Source organism: Carcharodon carcharias, chromosome 25 (assembly GCF_017639515.1).
Source record: "Carcharodon carcharias isolate sCarCar2 chromosome 25, sCarCar2.pri, whole genome shotgun sequence".
Classification (NCBI taxonomy): domain Eukaryota; kingdom Metazoa; phylum Chordata; class Chondrichthyes; order Lamniformes; family Lamnidae; genus Carcharodon; species Carcharodon carcharias.
The window spans coordinates 26954886-26975585 of NC_054491.1; the positions used below are offsets into that span (position 1 = coordinate 26954886).

Here is a 20700-nt window from a genome sequence, read left to right on the forward strand (position 1 = left end):
TAGGTCTGGGCTTGCATCTCAGGTTGCTAAAGGAAGTGGGGGGGGGAACATGGTGGAGATAGCTGAGGGGCTTGTCATAATCTTCCCTAGATTTATTTTATTATTCACATACAGGATATGGAAGTCGCTGGCTAGACCAGCATTTATTGCCCATTCCTAATTGCCCTTGGGTAGGTGGTGCTGGACTGCCCTCTTGAACTGCTGCAGTCCTGTGGTGTAGGTACACCCACAATGCTGTTAGAGAGGGAGTTCCAGGATTTTGACCCAGTGACCGTGAAGGAACGGCGATATATTTCCAAGTCAGGATGGTGAGTGACTTGGAGGGGAACTTCCGGGTGGTGGTGTTCCCATGTGCCTGCTGTCCTTGTCCTTCTGGATGGGAGTGATCGTCGGTTTGGAAGGTGCTGCCTCAGGAGCCTTGGTGAATTCCTGCAGTGCATCTTGTAGATGGTACGCCCTGCTGCTACTGTGCGTCGGTGGTGCAGGGAGTGAATGTTTTTGGATGGGTTGCCAATCAAGCGGGCTGCTTTGTCCAAGATGGTGTCCAGCTTCTCGAGTGTTGCTGGAGCTTCATCCATCCAGGCAAGTGGAGAGTATTCCATCATGTTCCTGACTTGTGCCTTGTAGATGGTGGACAGGCTTTGGGGAATCAGGAGGTGAGTTACTCGCTGCATGATTCCTAGCCTCTGACCTGCTCTTGTAGCCACAGTATTTAGATATGGGGAAATGTCAGAGGATTGGAGATGGCGAATGTGGCATCTGATTCAAGAATGGGTGGAAGGACATTCCTAAAAATTACCGGTTGGTCTGTGGGTAAGGTTTTGGAAACAATAATCAAGGAAAAAATTAACAGGCACTTGAAGATGTTTGAGTTAATTAAGGAGAGCCAGCAGCACTTTATAAAAGGCAGATTGTGCTTGACTAATCCAATTAAGTTATTTGATGACGTAACAGAGAAGGTGATGAAGGAAACGTGGTGGATGTTGTCTGTACGGATTTTAAGAAAATGTTTGATAAAGTACCACATCAAAGGGTGGTTAACAAAGCTGAGCTTTTTAGAATAGGAGGGTCAGTGACAGTTTGGATAAAAAATTGGTTTAAGGACAGGAAACTGTGAGCTGTGATAAATGGTTATTTTTCAAATGGTAAGATGGTAGACAGTGATAGTCACTAAGGATCAGTGCTTTTTTCAATATATATAAATGACTTAGATATTGGAATTCAGAGTAAAATTTCAAAATTTGCTGATGATACCAAACTTGGAGGCACAGCAAACATTGAGGATGATACCACTTGAGTCTAACTTGCTGCCTGCAGGGGTGGCAGAAGCAGAGGCGATGATTTTAAAAAGAAATTGTATGAGCACTTGAGGGAAATAAACTTGCAGTACTATGAGGATAGAGCAAGGGAATGCAACTGATTGGAATGCTCCAGAGAGAGCCAGCACAGACTTGATGGACCGAATGGCCTCCTTTTGTGCGATAATGACTCTATGACCTGACCACCCTGACCTGGCTTTGGCCATGTGATTCCAGCTCCATGTTACGTTTGACTTTTAAAGTCATTAGAGAAACTAAGGATGACAATACTGTTAACAATACATTGTGATCTATTTGTTCCAACTATGCTTTTAAATATAATGGAAGTCTTTTTTTTATTCATTCATGGGTTATGAGCATTGCTGACAAGACCAGCATTTATTGCCAACCCCTAATTGCCCTTAAAAATGTGTGGTGAGCTGCCTCCTTGAGCCCCTGAGTGTGATGTAGGTACACCCACAGTGCTGTATGGGGAAGAACTCCTGTATCCTAAGAGTCCTAGGTGAAATTTCTAAGTTACCATCATTCCAGAACAAAATTTTCCCTTAACTTGTCACTCTTGATTTGATAATCACACTCAGTGGTAAGACAATTAGGGAAGAGGATTAGGGGACACAGGAAGTAAAAGTCACATTAGTGTTGTGCAGGTGCATTTTTGAGCCTGGGACTAAAGCAAATTTTTTTTGTATATATTCATTCATGGGATGTGGTCTTTGCTGGCTGGGCCAGCATTTATTGCCCATCCCTAGTTGCCCTTGAGAAGGTGGTGGTGAGCTGCCTTCTTGAACCGTTGCAGTCCATGTGGTATAGGTACACACACAGTGCTGTTAGGGAGCAAGTTCCAGGATTTTGACCCAGTGACAGTGAAGGAATGGCGATATATTTCCAAGTCAGGATGGTGAGTGGCTTGGAGGGGAACTTCCAGGTGGTGGTGTTCCCATCTATCTGCTGCCCTTGTTCTTCTAGATGGTAGTGGTCGTGGGTTTGGAAGGTGCTGTCGAAGGAGCTTTGGTGAATTCCAGCAGTATATCTTGTAGATGGTACACACTGCTGCCACTGTGCATCGGTGGTGGAGGGAGTGAATGTAGATGTGGTGCCAATCAAGTGGGCTGCTTTGACCTGGATGGTGTTGAGCTTCTTGAGTGTTGTTGGAGCTGCACTCATCCAGGCAAGTGAGGAGTATTCCATCACACTCCTGACTTGTGCCTTGTAGATGGTGGACAGGCTTTAGGGCATCAGGAGGTGGGTTACTCATTGCACTATTCCTAGCTCCTGACCTGCTCTTGTAGTCACAGCATTTATATGGCTAGTCCAGTTCAGTTTCTGGTCAATGGTAACCCCCAGGATGTTGATAGTGGGGGATTCAGTGATGGTAATGCCATTAAACATCAAGGGGTGATGGTTGGATTCTCTCTTGTTGGAGATGGTCATTGCCTGACACCTGTGTGGTGCGAATGTTACTTGCCACTTGTCAGCCCAAGCCTGGATATTGTCCAGGTCTTGCAGCATTTGGGCATAGACTGTTTCAGTATCTGAGGAGTCACGATTGGTGCTGAACATTGTGCAATCATCAGCGAACATACCCACTTCTGACCTTATGATGGAAGATAGGTCATTGATGAAGCAGCTAAAGATGGTTGGGCCAAGGACACTACCCCGATGATCTCCTGCTGTGATGTCCTGGAGCTGAGATGACTGACATCCAACAATCACAACCATCTTCCTTTGTGCTAGGTATGACTGCAACCAGTGGAGAGTTTTCCCCCGATTCCCATTGACTCCAGTTTTGCTAGGGCTCCGTGATGCCACACTCTGTCAAATGCTGCCTTGACTCTCACATCACCTCGGGAGTTGAGCTCTTTTATCCATATTTGAATCAAGGCTGTAATGAGGTCAGGAGCTGAGTAGCCTTGGCGGAACCCAAACTTGGCGTCAATGAGCAGGTTATGGCTAAGCAAGTGCCACTTGATAGCACTGTTGATAACCCCTTCCATCACTTTACTGATGATGGAGAGTAGACTGATGGGGCGGTAATTGGCCGGGTTGGATTTGTCCTGCTTTTGGTGTACAGGACATACCTGGGCAATCTTCCACATGGCCGGGTAGATGCCAGTGTTGTAGCTGTACTGGAACAGCTTGGTTAGGGGGGTGGCACGTTATGAAGCACAAGTCGTCAGTACTATTACCAGAATGTTGTCAGAGCCCATAGCCTTTGCAGTATCCAGTGCCTTCAGCCATTTCATGACATCACGTGGAGTGAATTGAATTAGCTGAAGACTGGCATCTGTGATGCTGGGGACCTCTGGAGGAGGCCGAGATGGATCACGACTCAGCACTTCTGGCTGAAGATTGTAGAAAATGCTTCAGCCTTATCTTTTGCACTGATGTGCTGGGTTCCTCCATCATTGAGAATGGGGATATTTGGTGGAGCCTCCTCCTCCAGTGAGTTGTTTAATTGTTCACCACCAATCTGGATGTGGCAGGACTACAGAGCTTAGATCTGATCCGTTGGTTGTGGGATCGTTTACCCCTGTCTATCACTTGCTGCCTATGCTGTTTGGCACACAAGTAGTCCTGTTTTATAGCTTCACTAGGCTGACACCTCATTTTTAGGTATACCTGGTGCTGCTCCTGGCATGCCCCCCTGTACTCTTCATTGAACCAGGGTTGATCCCCTGGCTTGATGGTAATGGTAGAGTGGGGAAATGCTGGGCAATGTGGTTATAGATTGTGTTGGAATACAATTCTGCTGCTGCTGATAACCCACAGCACCTCATGGATGCCCAGTCTTGAGTTGCTAGATTCGTTTGAAATCTATCCCATTTAGCATGGTGGTAGTGCCACACAACATGATGGAGACTCAATGTGAAGCCAGGACTTCATCTCCACAATGACTGTGCGGTGGTCACTCCTACCGATACTGTCATGGACAGATGCATCTGTGGCAGGCAGGTTGGTGAAGACGAGGTCAAGTATGTTTTTCTCTTTTGTTGGTTTCCTCTCCACCTGCCGCAGATCCAGCCTAGCAGCTATGTTATTTTGGACTCAGCCAGCTCGCTCAGTAGTGGTGCCACTCTTGGTGATGGACATGGGAAGTCCCCCACCTAGAGTACATTCTGTGCCCTTGCCACCCTCAGGGCTTCCTCCAAATGGTGTTCAACATGGATGAGCACTGATTCATCAGCTGAGGGAGGGCGGTACGTGGTAATCAGCAGGAGGTTTCCTTGTCCATGTTTGACCTGATGCCATGAGACTTCATGGAGTGCGGAGTCGATGCTGTGGATTCCCAGGACAACTCCCTCCTGACTGTATACAACTGTGCTGCCATCTCTGCTGGGACTGTCCTGCTGGTAGGGCAGGGCATACCCAGGGATGGTGATGGTGGTGTCTGGGACATCATCTGTAAAGTATGATTCCATGAGTATGACTATGTCAGGCTGTTGCTTGACTAGTCTGTGAGACAGCTCTCCCAATTTTGGCACTAGCCCCCAGATGTTAGTAAGAATGACTTTGCAGGGTTGACAGTGCTGAGATTGCCTTTGTCTTTTCTGGTGCCTAGGTCGATGCCGGGTGGTCCGTCTGGTTTCATTCCTTTTTTGTGACTTTGTAGTGGTTTGATACAACTGAGTGGCTTGCTAGGCCATTTCAGAGGGCATTTATGAGTTAACCACATTGTTGTGGGTCTGGAGTCACATGTAGGCCAGACCAGATAAGGATGGCAGATTTCTTTCCCTATTAGTGAACCAGATGGGTTAAGTTGTGGAGAACTTCTGCTCTACATTTTACTATTACATGACTCAGATGGGAATGTTTCATGTTCCAGCTCCCAGAACTGATATCCTTCATCTTGATGAATACTAAATTCACTAATACAAGATGAACATGTATTTTCATGTAAAACAAAAGGAAAATCACTGCTGTTCCTGAGTGAGACTTTGTGATTGATTGCTGAATCTCCAGGATTTGCCCAGTCATTGTACTGCATGATTTTCAGCATGAATGTTATTCTCAGTTGCACAGATATGTTACTTAACCTCATCTGATCTAAAACTAATCTTTAATTCATTTACCATATTGTTTGTTGTGTTCAGTACTTACCCTTGAAATAAGCTCACCAACCATCCCAGTCCATGTGCCATTGGACTCTGCCACCCCATACACACCGTCAGCAACCAGTTGGATTTTGTAATGAAATCTGAGGATTTCTGATAGCTCCTTCAGCATATCCACACAGAACCCTTCGTAGCGCTCATTTCCCTCCAATTCCTGGTAGTTTGGTTTTAGCATCACATAAGGATTTTCCTAAAGAAAATATGATGCCTTGTTCACAGAGCCAAACTGAGTATGAGCACAGAAGCTCTCTCACAGAACACTGCAGTAAAGGAAAATTACATTTGCATTCAGCTGCTGTACATATTCAGCAGGTCTAAGTTTCACTTAAAATGTACAACAAGCAGATCACAATAGAAAGCTAGAAATTACTGTTTGTGAATTTAGTGCACAAAAGCTTTATACATTAATGCAACATTCCCTCTCACTGCTATATTAATAGACATATTAATATGTAATCCTGAGAAAATAAAAACCTATAACATTATAGATGAGCATCAGATAAATATGTTAATAACAAGCTGACCATCCCATGAAAGCAGCAGTATTTGATTCTGATATTTGAAAATCTGACATTTTGCGATAGCGTCTTCATGATACAAAGTCATAGATGACACTGAAATGCAGCACTGTGATGAAAATTCCTTCAGAAAAGGAAGTTGTTACCTGACATCTTGATGCAAAAACATAATCTTCAAAGCGGCTAGACCACAAAGCACAGTAAAAATTGTCTACTAACTGCCACAAGTCAGTCAGTAGGTGTCACCTATTTGGCACATGATAAATTCCTAATCTCAGTGAAACAATAATGCAGAGGTACTGAACATTGTGGGAGGAGCCAAGCCTCATTCTGCTGACTTCTTCCTCCCTAACTAAAATGTACTAAGGCCACCCTGCCTGAAATGAGATAATTTACCAAAGACTGGGAATTGAACCTGCTCTCCCATTCTGTGTGGCTCAGTTGCTCACTAAATGAACTCACCAAACTACCAGGAAGGGCTCATCCTGCCTCTTTATTGCTCAGTTCAAGGTAGCATTTGCAGAAGTCTGGGAATAAGTTGACTGAGCAAAGAACTGTGTACATAATGAGGACACCTAAAAAGAAAAAAGTAAAACACCATAAAATGGAATGGGAGCAAATAAAACCAAACAAGAAAGGGAGCAGGACCTGCAAGTGTGTCTCTGGCTGTCTATTCCTATCCAAATAGACTGATCTTTGTGTCAATGGTAAAATACAGAGGTGATGGGGCGAGATGTTTCAGAGTGGATATGTCAAAAATAATTTACTGAATAATCTGTGGTAAAGAGATTGAGAAATATAAGTCTCTAAGTACAATGATATTTTTATCTTTATTTCCAAACAGCATATTTAGGTCACAATTAACCAGGGTAATTCGCTGAAATGCTCAAGAGAGAATAAAGTTATAGGGTAGATCTTATTATTGAAAACGTGAAGTGGTTTTGGCAAAATAAATTCAGATCATTCCTTTAAAATAAAGAATAGTGGGACCAGAGGTCATAATGAAAATTACATTGAAATGGGCTATCAGAGGGTGAATATGTTTATATTAATCTTGTCACATGGGACATGACAAACATGTTCTGCTACTGGTAGGCAAAGGGAATACCTTGCAACTAAAACTGTGGCATAAAATCTTGCTGAGTAACTGTGTTCAGTGTTATTCATATAACATGGGCAGTGTAATGAACATGGGCAAGCCATGGGCATAAGCAAGTCTGGCAATGATAGGAGGCAAGAAATTATAATGCTGCAGATCATAAATGCCTTCAGAAACATATATGGACCATTCAACATTTTCTGTTCAAACAGGAACAAAACATGATTGGAGCTCAATCAGGGAACTGGAGGTTTGCAGCACAGATGGAAAGCAAGGGCCTATCATGGTTGTAGGACTTATTTGCTACAAACTAATCCCACTGCTCTGCACTCTGCATATGGTCCTATACGTTATTCTACATATAGCCCTGTACTTTGCTCTGCTTCAATTATTTATACGTTTTTCACTTAAAAGGTGCTGTCTTTGTGGCAAGGTATTGCTTGCTCCCAACAACCATGCATAAAGAAATTTAATATTTCTTCTCATTCGTAGTGACAATTTTAACTAGATACATTATCTCATCACTGTCCCACACTTCATTCAATCAAAATCTTTCATAATTTCAAAAACTTTCGTTAAATCCCTTAGTCTTCTTAACACCATTGAGAATAACTCAGTATTCTCAATTTCACCTTACAATTATGGCTTTTCTCTCTAGCTTCAGTCTGTGCTGTAGGCTGTCTACGGTTTGAATGTCTTCTCAAACTGGGCAAATCCTGGCAGAAACTGCAAGTCTTAATAAATATTGGCGGAGCAGGAGGCCAATCAGCCCATTGACCCTGTTCCAGCATCTAATGTGATCATGGCTGCTGTGTTTCTCGACTGCATTTACCCATCTATCCCCTTGATAACCTTACCTCATAAAAGTGACTTCATTTAAATATATTAATATTTTGGACAAACATTTCTCATAGAGGCCCCAAGCTCATTGCAAAATTGAATGCCTCCAAGAATGAGGAGATATCAAACAGAACTGACGTAAAAAACAATTTTCTGATCGATATGTTCTATCTGTGAACAAAAACAGAATTACCTGGAAAAACTCAGCAGGTCTGGCAGCATCGGCGGAGAAGAAAAGAGTTGACGTTTCGAGTCCTCATGACCCTTCGACAGAACTTGAGTTCGAGTCCAGGAAAGAGCTGAAATATAAGCTGGTTTAAGGTGTGTGTGTGGGGGGCGGAGAGATAGAGAGACAGAGAGGTGGAGGGGGTTGGTGTGGTTGTAGGGACAAACAAGCAGTGATAGAAGCAGATCATCAAAAGATGTCAACCACAATAGTACAATAGAACACATAGGTGTTAAAGTTAAAGTTGGTGATATTATCTAAACGAATGTGCTAATTAAGAATGGATGGTAGGGCACTCAAGGTATAGCTCTAGTGGGTTTTTTTTTTTATATTTTTTTTATATAATGGAAATAGGTGGGAAAAGGAAAATCTTTATAATTTATTGGGAAAAAAAGAGGAAGGGGGAAACAGAAAGGGGGTGGGGATGGGGGAGGGAGCTCACGACCTAAAGTTGTTGAATTCAATATTCAGTCCGGAAGGCTGTAAAGTCCCTAGTCGGAAGATGAGGTGTTGTTCCTCCAGTTTGCGTTGGGCTTCACTGGAACAATGCAGCAAGCCAAGGACAGACATGTGGGCAAGAGAGCAGGGTGGAGTGTTAAAATGGCAAGCGACAGGGAGGTTTGGGTCATTCTTGCGGACAGACCGCAGGTGTTCTGCAAAGCGGTCGCCCAGTTTACGTTTGGTCTCTCCAATGTAGAGGAGACCACATTGGGAGCAACGAATGCAGTAGACTAAGTTGGGGGAAATGCAAGTGAAATGCTGCTTCACTTGAAAGGAGTGTTTGGGTCCTTGGACGGTGAGGAGAGAGGAAGTGAAGGGGCAGGTGTTGCATCTTTTGCGTGGGCAAGGGGTTGTGCCATAGGAGGGGGTTGAGGAGTAGGGGGTGATGGAGGAGTGGACCAGGGTGTCCCGGAGGGAGCGATCCCTACGGAATGCCGATAAGGGGGGTGAAGGGAAGATGTGTTTGGTAGTGGCATCATGCTGAAGTTGGCGGAAATGGCGGAGGATGATCCTTTGAATGCGGAGGCTGGTGGAATGCGGAGCCTCCGCATTCAAAGGATCATCCTCCGCCATTTCCGCCAACTTCAGCATGATGCCACTACCAAACACATCTTCCCTTCACCCCCCTTATCGGCATTCCGTAGGGATCGCTCCCTCCGGGACACCCTGGTCCACTCCTCCATCACCCCCTACTCCTCAACCCCCTCCTATGGCACAACCCCTTGCCCACGCAAAAGATGCAACACCTGCCCCTTCACTTCCTCTCTCCTCACCGTCCAAGGACCCAAACACTCCTTTCAAGTGAAGCAGCATTTCACTTGCATTTCCCCCAACTTAGTCTACTGCATTCGTTGCTCCCAATGTGGTCTCCTCTACATTGGAGAGACCAAACGTAAACTGGGCGACCGCTTTGCAGAACACCTGCGGTCTGTCCGCAAGAATGACCCGAACCTCCCTGTCGCTTGCCATTTTAACACTCCACCCTGCTCTCTTGCCCACATGTCTGTCCTTGGCTTGCTGCATTGTTCCAGTGAAGCCCAACGCAAACTGGAGGAACAACACCTCATCTTCCGACTAGGGACTTTACAGCCTTCCGGACTGAATATTGAATTCAACAACTTTAGGTCGTGAGCTCCCTCCCCCATCCCCACCCCCTTTCTGTTTCCCCCTTCCTCTTTTTTTTCCCAATAAATTATAAAGATTTTCCTTTTCCCACCTATTTCCATTATATAAAAAAAAAATATAAAAAAAAACCCACTAGAGCTATACCTTGAGTGCCCTACCATCCATTCTTAATTAGCACATTCGTTTAGATAATATCACCAACTTTAACTTTAACACCTATGTGTTCTATTGTACTATTGTGGTTGACATCTTTTGATGATCTGCTTCTATCACTGCTTGTTTGTCCCTACAACCACACCAACCCCCTCCACCTCTCTGTCTCTCTATCTCTCCGCCCCCCACACACACACCTTAAACCAGCTTATATTTCAGCTCTTTCCTGGACTCGAACTCAAGTTCTGTCGAAGGGTCATGAGGACTCGAAACGTCAACTCTTTTCTTCTCCGCCGATGCTGCCAGACCTGCTGAGTTTTTCCAGGTAATTCTGTTTTTGTTTTGGACTTCCAGCATCCGCAGTTTTTTTGTTTTTATCTCTTTGTTCTATCTGTGCCTGTTTTTGTGCCATTACAAAGAACAGAATTAGTTTTTATAGCCAGTTGATCCTGTTGTCACACAAGAATGATATGGAATTGCCACTACAGGTAAGTGATTACACCTCAGATATCCTGTGAATAGTTTCCCTTTCTGGCCTTGGCTTGAATGAGGCTACTTGAATCATGATTAAGTAACATGAAACTGGAGGTAGCCTGATGAGTGAGTACTCTTCCACATTGAAGATGTATATCGGCTTAACCTCTCCATCTCATTCTCTGGTTCTGGTACACAGATTATGTACACAATAAAAGTGCAGTTTATGACTATTGCTTACCAAGATTGTTGTCACTATAAGTGTCTTATTGAACAAAGTCTCTGAAGCATTAAAAAAATAAAATCTTCTGTCCATCACTAGCCCATTCTCTGAGTGCCAGATCCCAACCTATGAAAGGAAACAAAAACTGTTGCTGGGTGAGGGAAAGGGGATAAAACCATACACTTGTCATTATTTATTCTCACTTGTTTTTAATGTGACTTCAATTTCATTCTCACAAACATCCATCTTCTAACTAGACCTTTCTGGAAAGCACTATAAGAAGCAATTGCTAACAATATTTCAATCCTCTAAACTAATCTGAACCTAATAAATTGCTTTCAATTTCTTTTACTTCAGGAATGTCTTTGGCATAATTCTTTACATTGTGATGTAATTGGAATTATTTACAACCCTACACATTAAGTGAAATAAACCAAATGTTGCTAACTGAAAGGCAGAAGTATCCTTTGATAATAAAATCGTGTTTGTTTCAATTCTTCAAAGACAAAAGGGAAAATTTAACCTAATACACCCATTGGGACTCAAAGGGTTAAGGAGGAGAGGTTATACCAACTAGGGTTGTAAATCATGAAATTTAAAAGATTAAGGAGTTATGTGATTGAAGTTTTAAACTATTAAAGGGAACAGTTAAGGTAGATAAAGAGAAAATATTTCTGCTTGTTGTGGAGTCTAGGACTGGGAATATGGTCAAAAATTTGAAAATTAGGAAACATGTCTATACACAAAGGGTAGTAGAAATTTGGAACTTCTATCCGCAAATGGCAACTGATGATAGCTCAATTGTTAATTTTAATTTTAAAAGTGAGATTGATAGACTTTTGTTAGCCAATAAGGTATTAAGGAATATGAGGCAAAGGTGAGCATATAGAGTTAGATTACTGATCAGCCATTGTCTCATTAAATGGCAGAACAGGCTTGAGGGGCTAAATGCCCTCCTACGTTCCTATGGTGGCTCATTTGAAACATTAATGAACAGCAAACCTAAGTATACAGGAAAATTCCGGTGTAGCAACCTGACAAGAATCTGAAGCAAATAAATTAAGGATAGTGGTTATTTTCATTGCCACTAGCAAAACGTGACCATGTGGCCAGGAGACTGTGGCCTTGATGCAGAGGTCTGCACGAGGGGCTGCCTGGAAAAATGCAGTCTTCTCACCTATTGCTCCTTAGTTTCTATAAACAGCCTGTCCTAGGGCCCTATCAACTGGTAAGGCCTTGCCAAGCAGCTCCTTAGCAGTTATGAGGTCCAATTGCTGCTCTTTGTGGCAGGGCAGCTGTTCACCTTCATGTAAGCAAATTGAAGCAGCAAGAATGATTTATTATAATCTTTGTGCTTAATGAGGGCATATAAGTAAAATAAAAGTGAATTCCCAGGTAACTCTTGTGAAAATTAAAAAAAACACATTAAGAAACAGATACAGGTTGTGTGAGTGCTTTCAAGCAAGTGTCTTTTTAAATATTCTTTGCAATGGGCCATGAAAACCGTTTTAGCCAGTCTTTACTTAATGGATTCAATGGCTGGTGCCACTTTTAGTGGACATGTTAAAATTGCATTGGGTTCCCAATGACATCATTGCACCCCAATTTCCACGTGGGCTGCCACTTCTGGTCTACGTGCAGTAAATATGCCAGCAAACACAACAGGGTTTCATTTTCGGCCTTCCCACTTGGTGAGTCCCCAGCCCACTGTCGGTTGACTACCAGCAATAGTAGGATGATGCCCTGGAGCCTCAATTGACAGCAGGGTGGCAAGGCTGCCCACGAGTCTTCCCAACACAGACTTAATTGGGGCAGGGTCCTCAACCACCACATTCCCACATGATCAACTGCCCCCAACCACCAAACTCACTGGTGGGGAGGGCATTAAATTCTGCCCTATGTCCTCATTTCTTGGTTTCTTAATCTCTATATCCTAGCTTCTATCTCTTTCAGTAATTTATATCTAGATTCATTATTAATCTATTTCTATGTGTATTTGACAGAAAAAACAAACACTATAGAAGAGAAGAGAAAGGTTAATCAGAAGGAGGCAAATCCTGGAGAGACTCGTTGTTTATAAAAATCAGAATAAAATGCCCCAAATTTAGGTATTACATTTCTATGCCTAATTGAGAGTAGTGTGAGAGGGGAGAGGAGTGAGAGTTCAAAACTAGCGCGAGAAGGGAGATAGTTCAAAACCAGCGCGAGAGGGGAGATAGTTCAAAACCAGCGCAAGAAGGGAGAGGTCCCTGCTGGATGAATCTGAGAGCTGAATGCATTCGGCGGGGAGGGTTATGTAAATGATGTCACAGGGAAACAGGTAAGTGATTGGTTTGACTATTTTGCTATATTGACCATATACCTTTCAAAACTGTACTTTTTAAAAATAATTGTAGGATTTTATTAGTATTATGGAAGTTTACTAGAAGTGATAAAGCTTATTGAGAGTAGTGGGGTTTATTAAATTAGTGAAAATAAATTAATTAACACTCAACCAAGAGTGCTGGAATGTGCTGGAACTACAAGGTGCTCCTGGATGCCAATGTGATTCAGGGCAAACACATCTGCGCTAAGTGTCTGCAACTGGAGGAACTTTGGCTCAGTTGCTGAGATGGAGGCCAAGCTGCAGGCATTTCGATGCATGGGGGGGGAGGCGGAAGAAGAAAGTTACCTGGACATTTAGGAAGCGGTCAGACCCCTTAGGATAGGGTCTTCTGATCTGGTTAGTGGTCAGGGACAGAAGGGTGTGACTGTCAGTGAGGCAGGTAAGGAGATCAAGAAGGTAGAAGTGGATGTGAGTCAACCCTTGCAATTGTCCAACAGGTTCAATGTTCTTGCAGCCACTATATATGCAAGCAGGGGCTGCAGGGTGGATGAGCAAACTGACCATGACGCTGGTACACGAAACCATTCAAGTGGGGGAGTTAATAGGAATGTAGTGGTAATAGGGGACAGTATAGTCAGTGAGCTAGACATAGTTCTCTGCAGCCAAGAGTGGGAGTCCAGACGGCCGTGTTGTTTTCCCAGTGCCAGAACTCGGGACATCTGCTCTGGGCTGGAGAGGAAGTTACAATGGGAAGGGGAGGATTCAGTGGTTGTGGTCACATAAGTACCAAGGACTTAGGCAGAACTAGGAAAGTGGTTCTGCTGAGGGTGTAGGGCATCTAGGGGTTAAATTCAAAAGACCATAAGGTGTAAGAGCAGAAGTAGGCCATTTGGCCCATCGAGTCTGCTCTGCCATTCAATGAGATCATGGCTGATCTGATAATCCTCAACTCCACTTTCCTGCCTTTTCCCCATAGCCCTTGATTCCCTTACTGATTAAACATCTGTCTATATCAGCCTTGAATATACTTAACAACCGAGCTTCTACAACACTCTGTGGTATAGAATTCCACAGATTGACTACCCTCAGAGAAGAAATTCCTCCTCATCTCTGTTTTAAATGGGCGGCCCCTTACTCTGAGATTATGTCCTAGACTCTCCCACAAGGGGAAACAACCTCTCAGCATCTACCCTGTCAAGCCCCCCCCAAGAATCTTATATGTTTCAATAAGGTCGCCTCTCATTCTTCTAAACTCCAATGAGTACAGGCCCAACCTACTCAACCTATCCTCATAAGAAAATCCCTCCATCCCCAGGATCAACCTAGTGAATCTTCTTTGGGCTGCCTCCAATGCCAGTATATCTTTCCTTAGATTTAGGAGACCAAAACTGTTCACAGTATTCTAGATGTGGTCTAACTAGTGCCTTGTATAATTCTAGCAAGACTTCCCTATTTTTATACTCCATTCCCTTTGAAATAAAGGCCAACATTCCATTTGCCTTCCCTATTACCTGCTGAATTTGTATGCTAGCTTTTTGTGTTTCATGCATGAGGACCCCCAAATCCCTCTGTGCTGCAGCTTTCTTCAGTCTTTCTCCATTTAAATAATATTCAGCTCCTCTATTCTTCCTGCCAAAATGCATAACCTCACATTTTCCCACATTATATTCCATCTGACACGTTTTTGCCCACTCACTTAACTTGTCTATATCGCTCTCTAGACTCTTTGTGTCATCCTCATCACTTGCCTTCTCACCTATTTTTGTGTCATTTGCAAACTTGGTGATAGCACATTCATTTCCCTCATCCAAGTCATTAATATATATTGTAAATAATTGTGGCCCCAGCACTCATCCCTGTGGCACTCCACTAGTTACAGATTGCTATCCCGAAAATGCCCCCCATATCCCAGTTAGCCAGTCCTCTCTTCATGCTAGTGTACTACCCCCAACACCATGGGCTGTTATGTTATTAAGTAGCCTTATGTGTGGTACCTTATTGAACGCCTTTTGGAAATCCAAATATATTACATCTACTGGTTCCCCTTTATCTATCTTGCTTGTTACCTCCTCAAAGAATTCTAATAAATTTGTCAGGTGTGATTTCCCCTTCATGAAGCCATGCTGACTCTGCTTGATTATATTATGCAGTTCTAAATGCTCTGTTATTACATCCTTTATAATAGACTCTAACATTTTCCCAATGACAGATGTTAAGCTGTCCTCAAAGCAGAACCTCAAAGGTAATAATCTCTGGATTGCTACCTGAACAAATTGGCATAGGGTAAATCAGTTTAGAGAATTAAATGTGTAGTTCAAAGATTGTTGTGGGAGAAATGGGTTCTGATTCTTGGGGCACTGGTACCAGGTACTGGGGGAAAATGGAAGGTGTAATGTTGGGATGGTCTTCACCTGAAACGTGCTGGGACCAGTGTATGGGTGGATCATGTAAGAAGGGCAATAGAAAGGACTTTAAACTAAATAGTGGGGACAAGGGATCAAGTTTGGGAAGATGTGTTAAATAGAGAATTTATCTAGCAATAAGGTAGCAACAAGGAAAATGGTGATCAGAGTGTGACAGTAAGGGACAGAGTGTACAAATCTAAGAGTGCTTCAGGAAATAAGGCTAGAGATTGCAAAAATAGCAAAAAATAGAACTGAAGGCTTTATATCTAAATGCATGCAGCATTTGTAGCAAAACAGATGAATTGACAGCACAAATAGAAATAAATATGTATGATCTGATAGCCATTACAGAGACATGGCTGCAGGGTGACAAAGATTGGGACCTGAATATTCAAGGGTACATGATATTTAGGAAGGACAGGAAGCTCGGAAAAAGTGGAAGGATAGCTCTGTTAATTAAAAATGACAGTGATACAATAAAGATAGATGACCTCAGTTCTGGAGATCAAGATATGGAATCAATTTGGGTAGAAATCAGAAATAGTTAAGGTAAGAGGTCACTTGTGGGAATATTTTATAGGCCCTCCAACAGGGAGAAAAAAACAGGGACTTGTGAAAAAGGTACAATCATAATCAGGGGTGATTTTAATCTACATATAGATTAGATGAATCAGATTAGCAAAGATGGCCTTGAAAATGAGTTCATAGAATGTTTTTGGGATAGTTTTTTAGAGCAGCACATTCTGGAGCCAACCAGAGAGCAGATAAACTAGATCTGGTAATGTGCAATGAGACTGGATTAATTAATGACTTCATAGTGAAGGTGCCCCTAGGTAACAGTGATCACAATATGATTGAGTTCCACATTCAGTTTGAGGGAGAGAAGAGTGGAATTAAGACTAGTGTTTTAAACTTAAATAAGGGCAATTATGAGGGCATGAACGCGGAGCTGGCTAAAAAGAATCGGGAAATTGGGTTAAGGGATAGGTCAGTAGGGATGCATCGGTAGACATTTAAGGAAATATTTCAGAATAGATACATTCTAGTGAGAAAGAAAGACTAAGGGAAGGATGCACCATCTGTAGCTAACCAAGGAAGTTAAAGTAAATATCAAATTGAAAGAAAAAGCATATAATTCCACAATATAAAAACATTCTACAGGTAATTGAAAAAGAAAAGAGTAAGTAAAGTGAGCGTTGGCCCTCTTGAGAGTGTCTGGTGAATTGATAATGGAAAATAAGAAAATGGCAGATGAAGTGAACGGATATTTTCCATTTGTCTTCACTGTAGAGGATCCAAGTCACATCCCAGAAAGAATTGTGAATCAGGAGGTGAAAGGAACTACTACCAATTACAATTATCAGGGAAAGGGTCCTGAGAAACTTATTAAAAATAATGGCTGACAAGTCCCCATATCGTCATGGACTTCATCCTAGGATTTTAAAAGAAGTGTCTGCTGGGATAGTAGATGCTTTGTTTTCAATTTTCCAAAATTCCTTAGATTCTGGAGAGGTCCTATCAGATTGGAAAATAGTGAATGTGATCCCTCCCTATTCAAGAAAGAAGGGAGATAAAGCAGGAAACTACAGGTCAGTTAGCTTCACATCTGTAATAGGGAAAATGCTAGAGTCTATTATTAAGGAGGTTATAGCGGGGGTACTTAGAAAATCACAATGCAATCAGGCAGAGTCAAAATGGATTTGTGAAAGGGAGATCATATTTGACTAGTTTATTGGAGTTTTTTTGTGGAAGTAGCAAGCAACATGAATAAAGGGGATGTGCTGTACTTAGATTTCCAGAAGGCTCTTGACAAGGTGCCACATCAAAAGTAATGATGCAAAATAAGTGCCCTTGGTATAGGGGGTGACATATTTGCATGGATAGATGATTGGTTCACTAATAGGGTACAGAGAGTAGGCATAAATGGGTCATTTTCCAGTTGGCAAGATGTGATGAGTGGAGTGCCACAGTATTGGGGTCTCAACTATTTACAATTTTTATATCAATTACTTGGACGAAGGGACTAAATGCATGGTTGTTAAATTTGCTGATGATACAAAGATAGGTAAGAAACTGAGTTGTGAAGAGGACATAAGGAATCTGCAAAGAGATATAGTTAGGTTAAATGAGTGGGCAGAAATTTTGCAGATGGAATATAATGTTTGAAAATGTGAGCTTGCCACTTTGACAGGAAGAATAGAAAAACTGGATATTATTTAAATGGAGAGAGATTGCAGAACTCTGAGGTACAGAGGGAACTGGGTGTCCTGGTACATGGATCAGGAAACATTAGTATGCAGATACAGCAAGTGATTAGGGAGGCAAATAGAATGTTGTCATTTATTGTAAGAGGGATGGAATATAAAAGTAGGGATGTTTTGCAACAGTTGTTTAGGGTGTTAAGTGAGACCGCATCTGGAGTACTGTATATAGTCTTGGTCTCCTTATTTAAGTAAGGATATAAATACGTTAGATTCATTTATCTGATAATTGGGATCTGGGGATTATCTTATTAGGAAAGGTTGGATAGACTGGGCCTGTATCCATTGGAGTTTAGAAGAATGAGAGGTGATCATATTGAAACACATAAGATCCTGAGGGGACTTGACAGAGTGGATGCTGAAAGGATGTTTCCCCTTGTAAGGGAGACTAGAACTAGGAGATACAGTTTAAAAATAAGGGGTCTCCCATTCAAGACAGAGGTGAGAAGAATTTTTTTCTGAGCATTGTGAGTCTTTGGAACTCTCTTCCCCAGAGAGTGGTGGAGGCAGGGTCATTGAATATTTTTTAAGGCAGAGGCAGGTAACCTTTGACACCATTGTTAGTCAAGAGTCTATCAGGTTGATGGGAATATGGAGTTGAGGCCACGATCAGATCAGCCATGATCTTATTGAATGGCGGAGCAGGCTTGAGGAGTCAAATGGCCTACTGCTACTCCTAATTTGTATGTTGGTATGTTTGTATGAAAGAGAGGTAAACAGAAAAAAACATATGTTGGTATATTAAAGAAGAAAGGCATACCAGTGTAGAAACATAATGCAAAATATCTACAAGGAATGCCTGGTTCCATAGTATGGAATAGAATTGCTTTATCTTTCTCCCTATGATGCTACTTGCAGCAATGGTCTTCAAATTCTTGGGATTAAGCTAATCTCATCCCATGCTGCTAATCCCAGAAGTGTGCCATTTCCAGTACTCAACTAATCCTGATGGGGTGAATCAGCAATTAGAGGTCCAAGTACAATTAAGCTGCTCTGTATGTTGTTTTCACATCAGCACAAAAATCTCCATATAAGATTGGAATTAAGGAAGAAAGTAAAACATTTTAAACTGTTCAAACTGTTCATGGTCTGTCTTTGGCATACCCTCCAACTTCAAATTCTCAAAATTCTTTTCCAAGCCCACAACATTCCAAAGAAACTATCAAAACACTCTAGTTGTGAAAATTCTCGGGTTACCTGTTTCAGCCCTTCTCTACTGCGTTGCATAATCTTCAAAATGTAATTAGTTCTCTGACCCTTGCTGTTGAATTCAACATGACCAGTTAGACCGTCTAATTCCACCTGGACCCGGGGGGGGAAAAAAAAATTGGCCATTGACACAGATTCATTCTTAAATATGTTCACCTGCAAAAACCTAAGAACATGATGCTAAATTCCAGGGTCAGTTTATGTGCAGTTACTTGTAATCCATTTCATTTAAATACATTTTATATCCACACTTCCCTACAGTGATACATTCTCCTAATTTTACACAAAGTCACTTAAAGCTTGTACACATATAGCTCCTTATCCTTCCTCTCTGGTAACTCTCAACTTTACATTGTGTCCCATTAACTTCCATTTGGCCAGGAAGCTCACCAGTGTCACCTTCATGAGGTTGGGTTGTTTTTATAACTATTTTTCCACCAGAGTGACAGCATAAAAAGGATAGAATATAATTTTAAATCTGCAATTGATATATTTTTGTTAACCAAAGGTATTAAGGGGTTTGGGGCAAAGATGGTTTATGGAGTTTGGTCACAGATTAGGCATCTCATTGAATGTTAGAACAGGCTTAAGGGGCTAAATGGCCTCTTCCTATTTCGATGTTCTTATGTTCTAGCAGCACTGGATAAAAATTTACAAGGATAATACTAGACTTTTTACACTGAGTTGTTATGACCTGGAATACACTGCTTTCTTGCACATTGTGAAGATGGATGTTATTTTTTTTAAAATATTTTGGGAATATGGTGGTATTTTGTAAAGAAGGATCTGTGTGTCCATGATTAATTAAACAGAGACGGTGGTAGAGACAGTTTGTTTGTGAAAGTTGAGAGATAAAAGGGGTAAAGGTGTTAGATGCTTGAATTTGTAATGAGAGGCTATGGTGAAGTTGGATTTATAGGGCAGAATTTTCTGGGTGACATGTGGGGGGGGACGTCACCGCGTGCCATCATGATATTTCATTGGGCAGGCGCGCGATGAAGCCATTAACTAACGGGCCAGTTAAGACTCTTAACTCAGCAATCAACACCGATTTTCAGGCGCCCGTGCGATCTTCGGCTCGGCGCACGGGCACAACGGGCAGGCGGGTAAGCGACTTTTTAATAAAACTCATCCACGGGCGGGATAATAGGGGTCAGTAGGGTTGTCAATCTGGTTTGTGAGTATTTATTGCAGAAGGTGTTTTAAACTTGCCTGTGTGATCTGTAGCAGTTCAGAACAAATTCCAGCCGCTTTCTGTATACTTTGAACCTTCAGGTCAGCACTCTTCAGTCAGGAATCTTGATCAGGCCTGCAGCTTTCTGGAGGCCTCCCTTTAGTCTGGGTTCTGACATGTCCACTGGAGGCAGCTCCTTTGAGGAGGAAGGGAGGGCTAGAATAAGGAGGAGGCCAGGAGTGCACAATCAGCCTCCGGGGAGCCACCTTTGGGAGTACAGGTGCAGGCACAAGGGGCCCTGGGCCAAGAGGTAGTCCAAGGTGGAATGGGCCGCAGAAGATGCCACTATCCTGCTGCCAAGGAATACAGGTGGAGAAGCAGCTACCTCAATATGCCTGAGGTGCAGTGCCGAAGGAGGCTCCGACTGTTAAGAGAGACAGTCAACTATATCTGTCAGATGATTGGCCCTGAGATCTCTCCTAACTGTGTGGGCGGACACCCCATGCCAGCAACTCTGAAGGTCACAGCTGCCCTCAACTTCTATGCCTCTGGCTTCTTTCAGAGCTCGGTGGGTGATCCTTGTGGTGTCTTCCAATCAGCTGTCCACACTTATGTCAAGCAGGTCACAGACGCTCTGTTCAGGTGTGTATTCATCTACTTCCATTGGGACCAGGCAAGTCAGGCACAGCAAGCCAGAGGCTTCACTGCCATTGCTGGTTTCTCCTGTGTCCAGAG

General features: G+C 42.6%; 1 protein-coding gene across 1 annotated transcript in view; it reads right to left on the reverse strand.

The window, feature by feature from the left end:
* The window catches only part of grik4 (glutamate receptor, ionotropic, kainate 4), a 170915-nt gene that overhangs the window by 83507 nt on the left and 66708 nt on the right, over positions 1 to 20700 (reverse strand). The window contains exons 9-11 of the mRNA XM_041174285.1: positions 18780 to 18884; positions 10609 to 10716; positions 5418 to 5621 (exon numbers count right to left, since the gene is read on the reverse strand). Coding sequence (XP_041030219.1) covers positions 5418 to 5621; positions 10609 to 10716; positions 18780 to 18884 — 417 coding nt within the window. The remainder of the gene's footprint in view (positions 1 to 5417; positions 5622 to 10608; positions 10717 to 18779; positions 18885 to 20700) is intronic.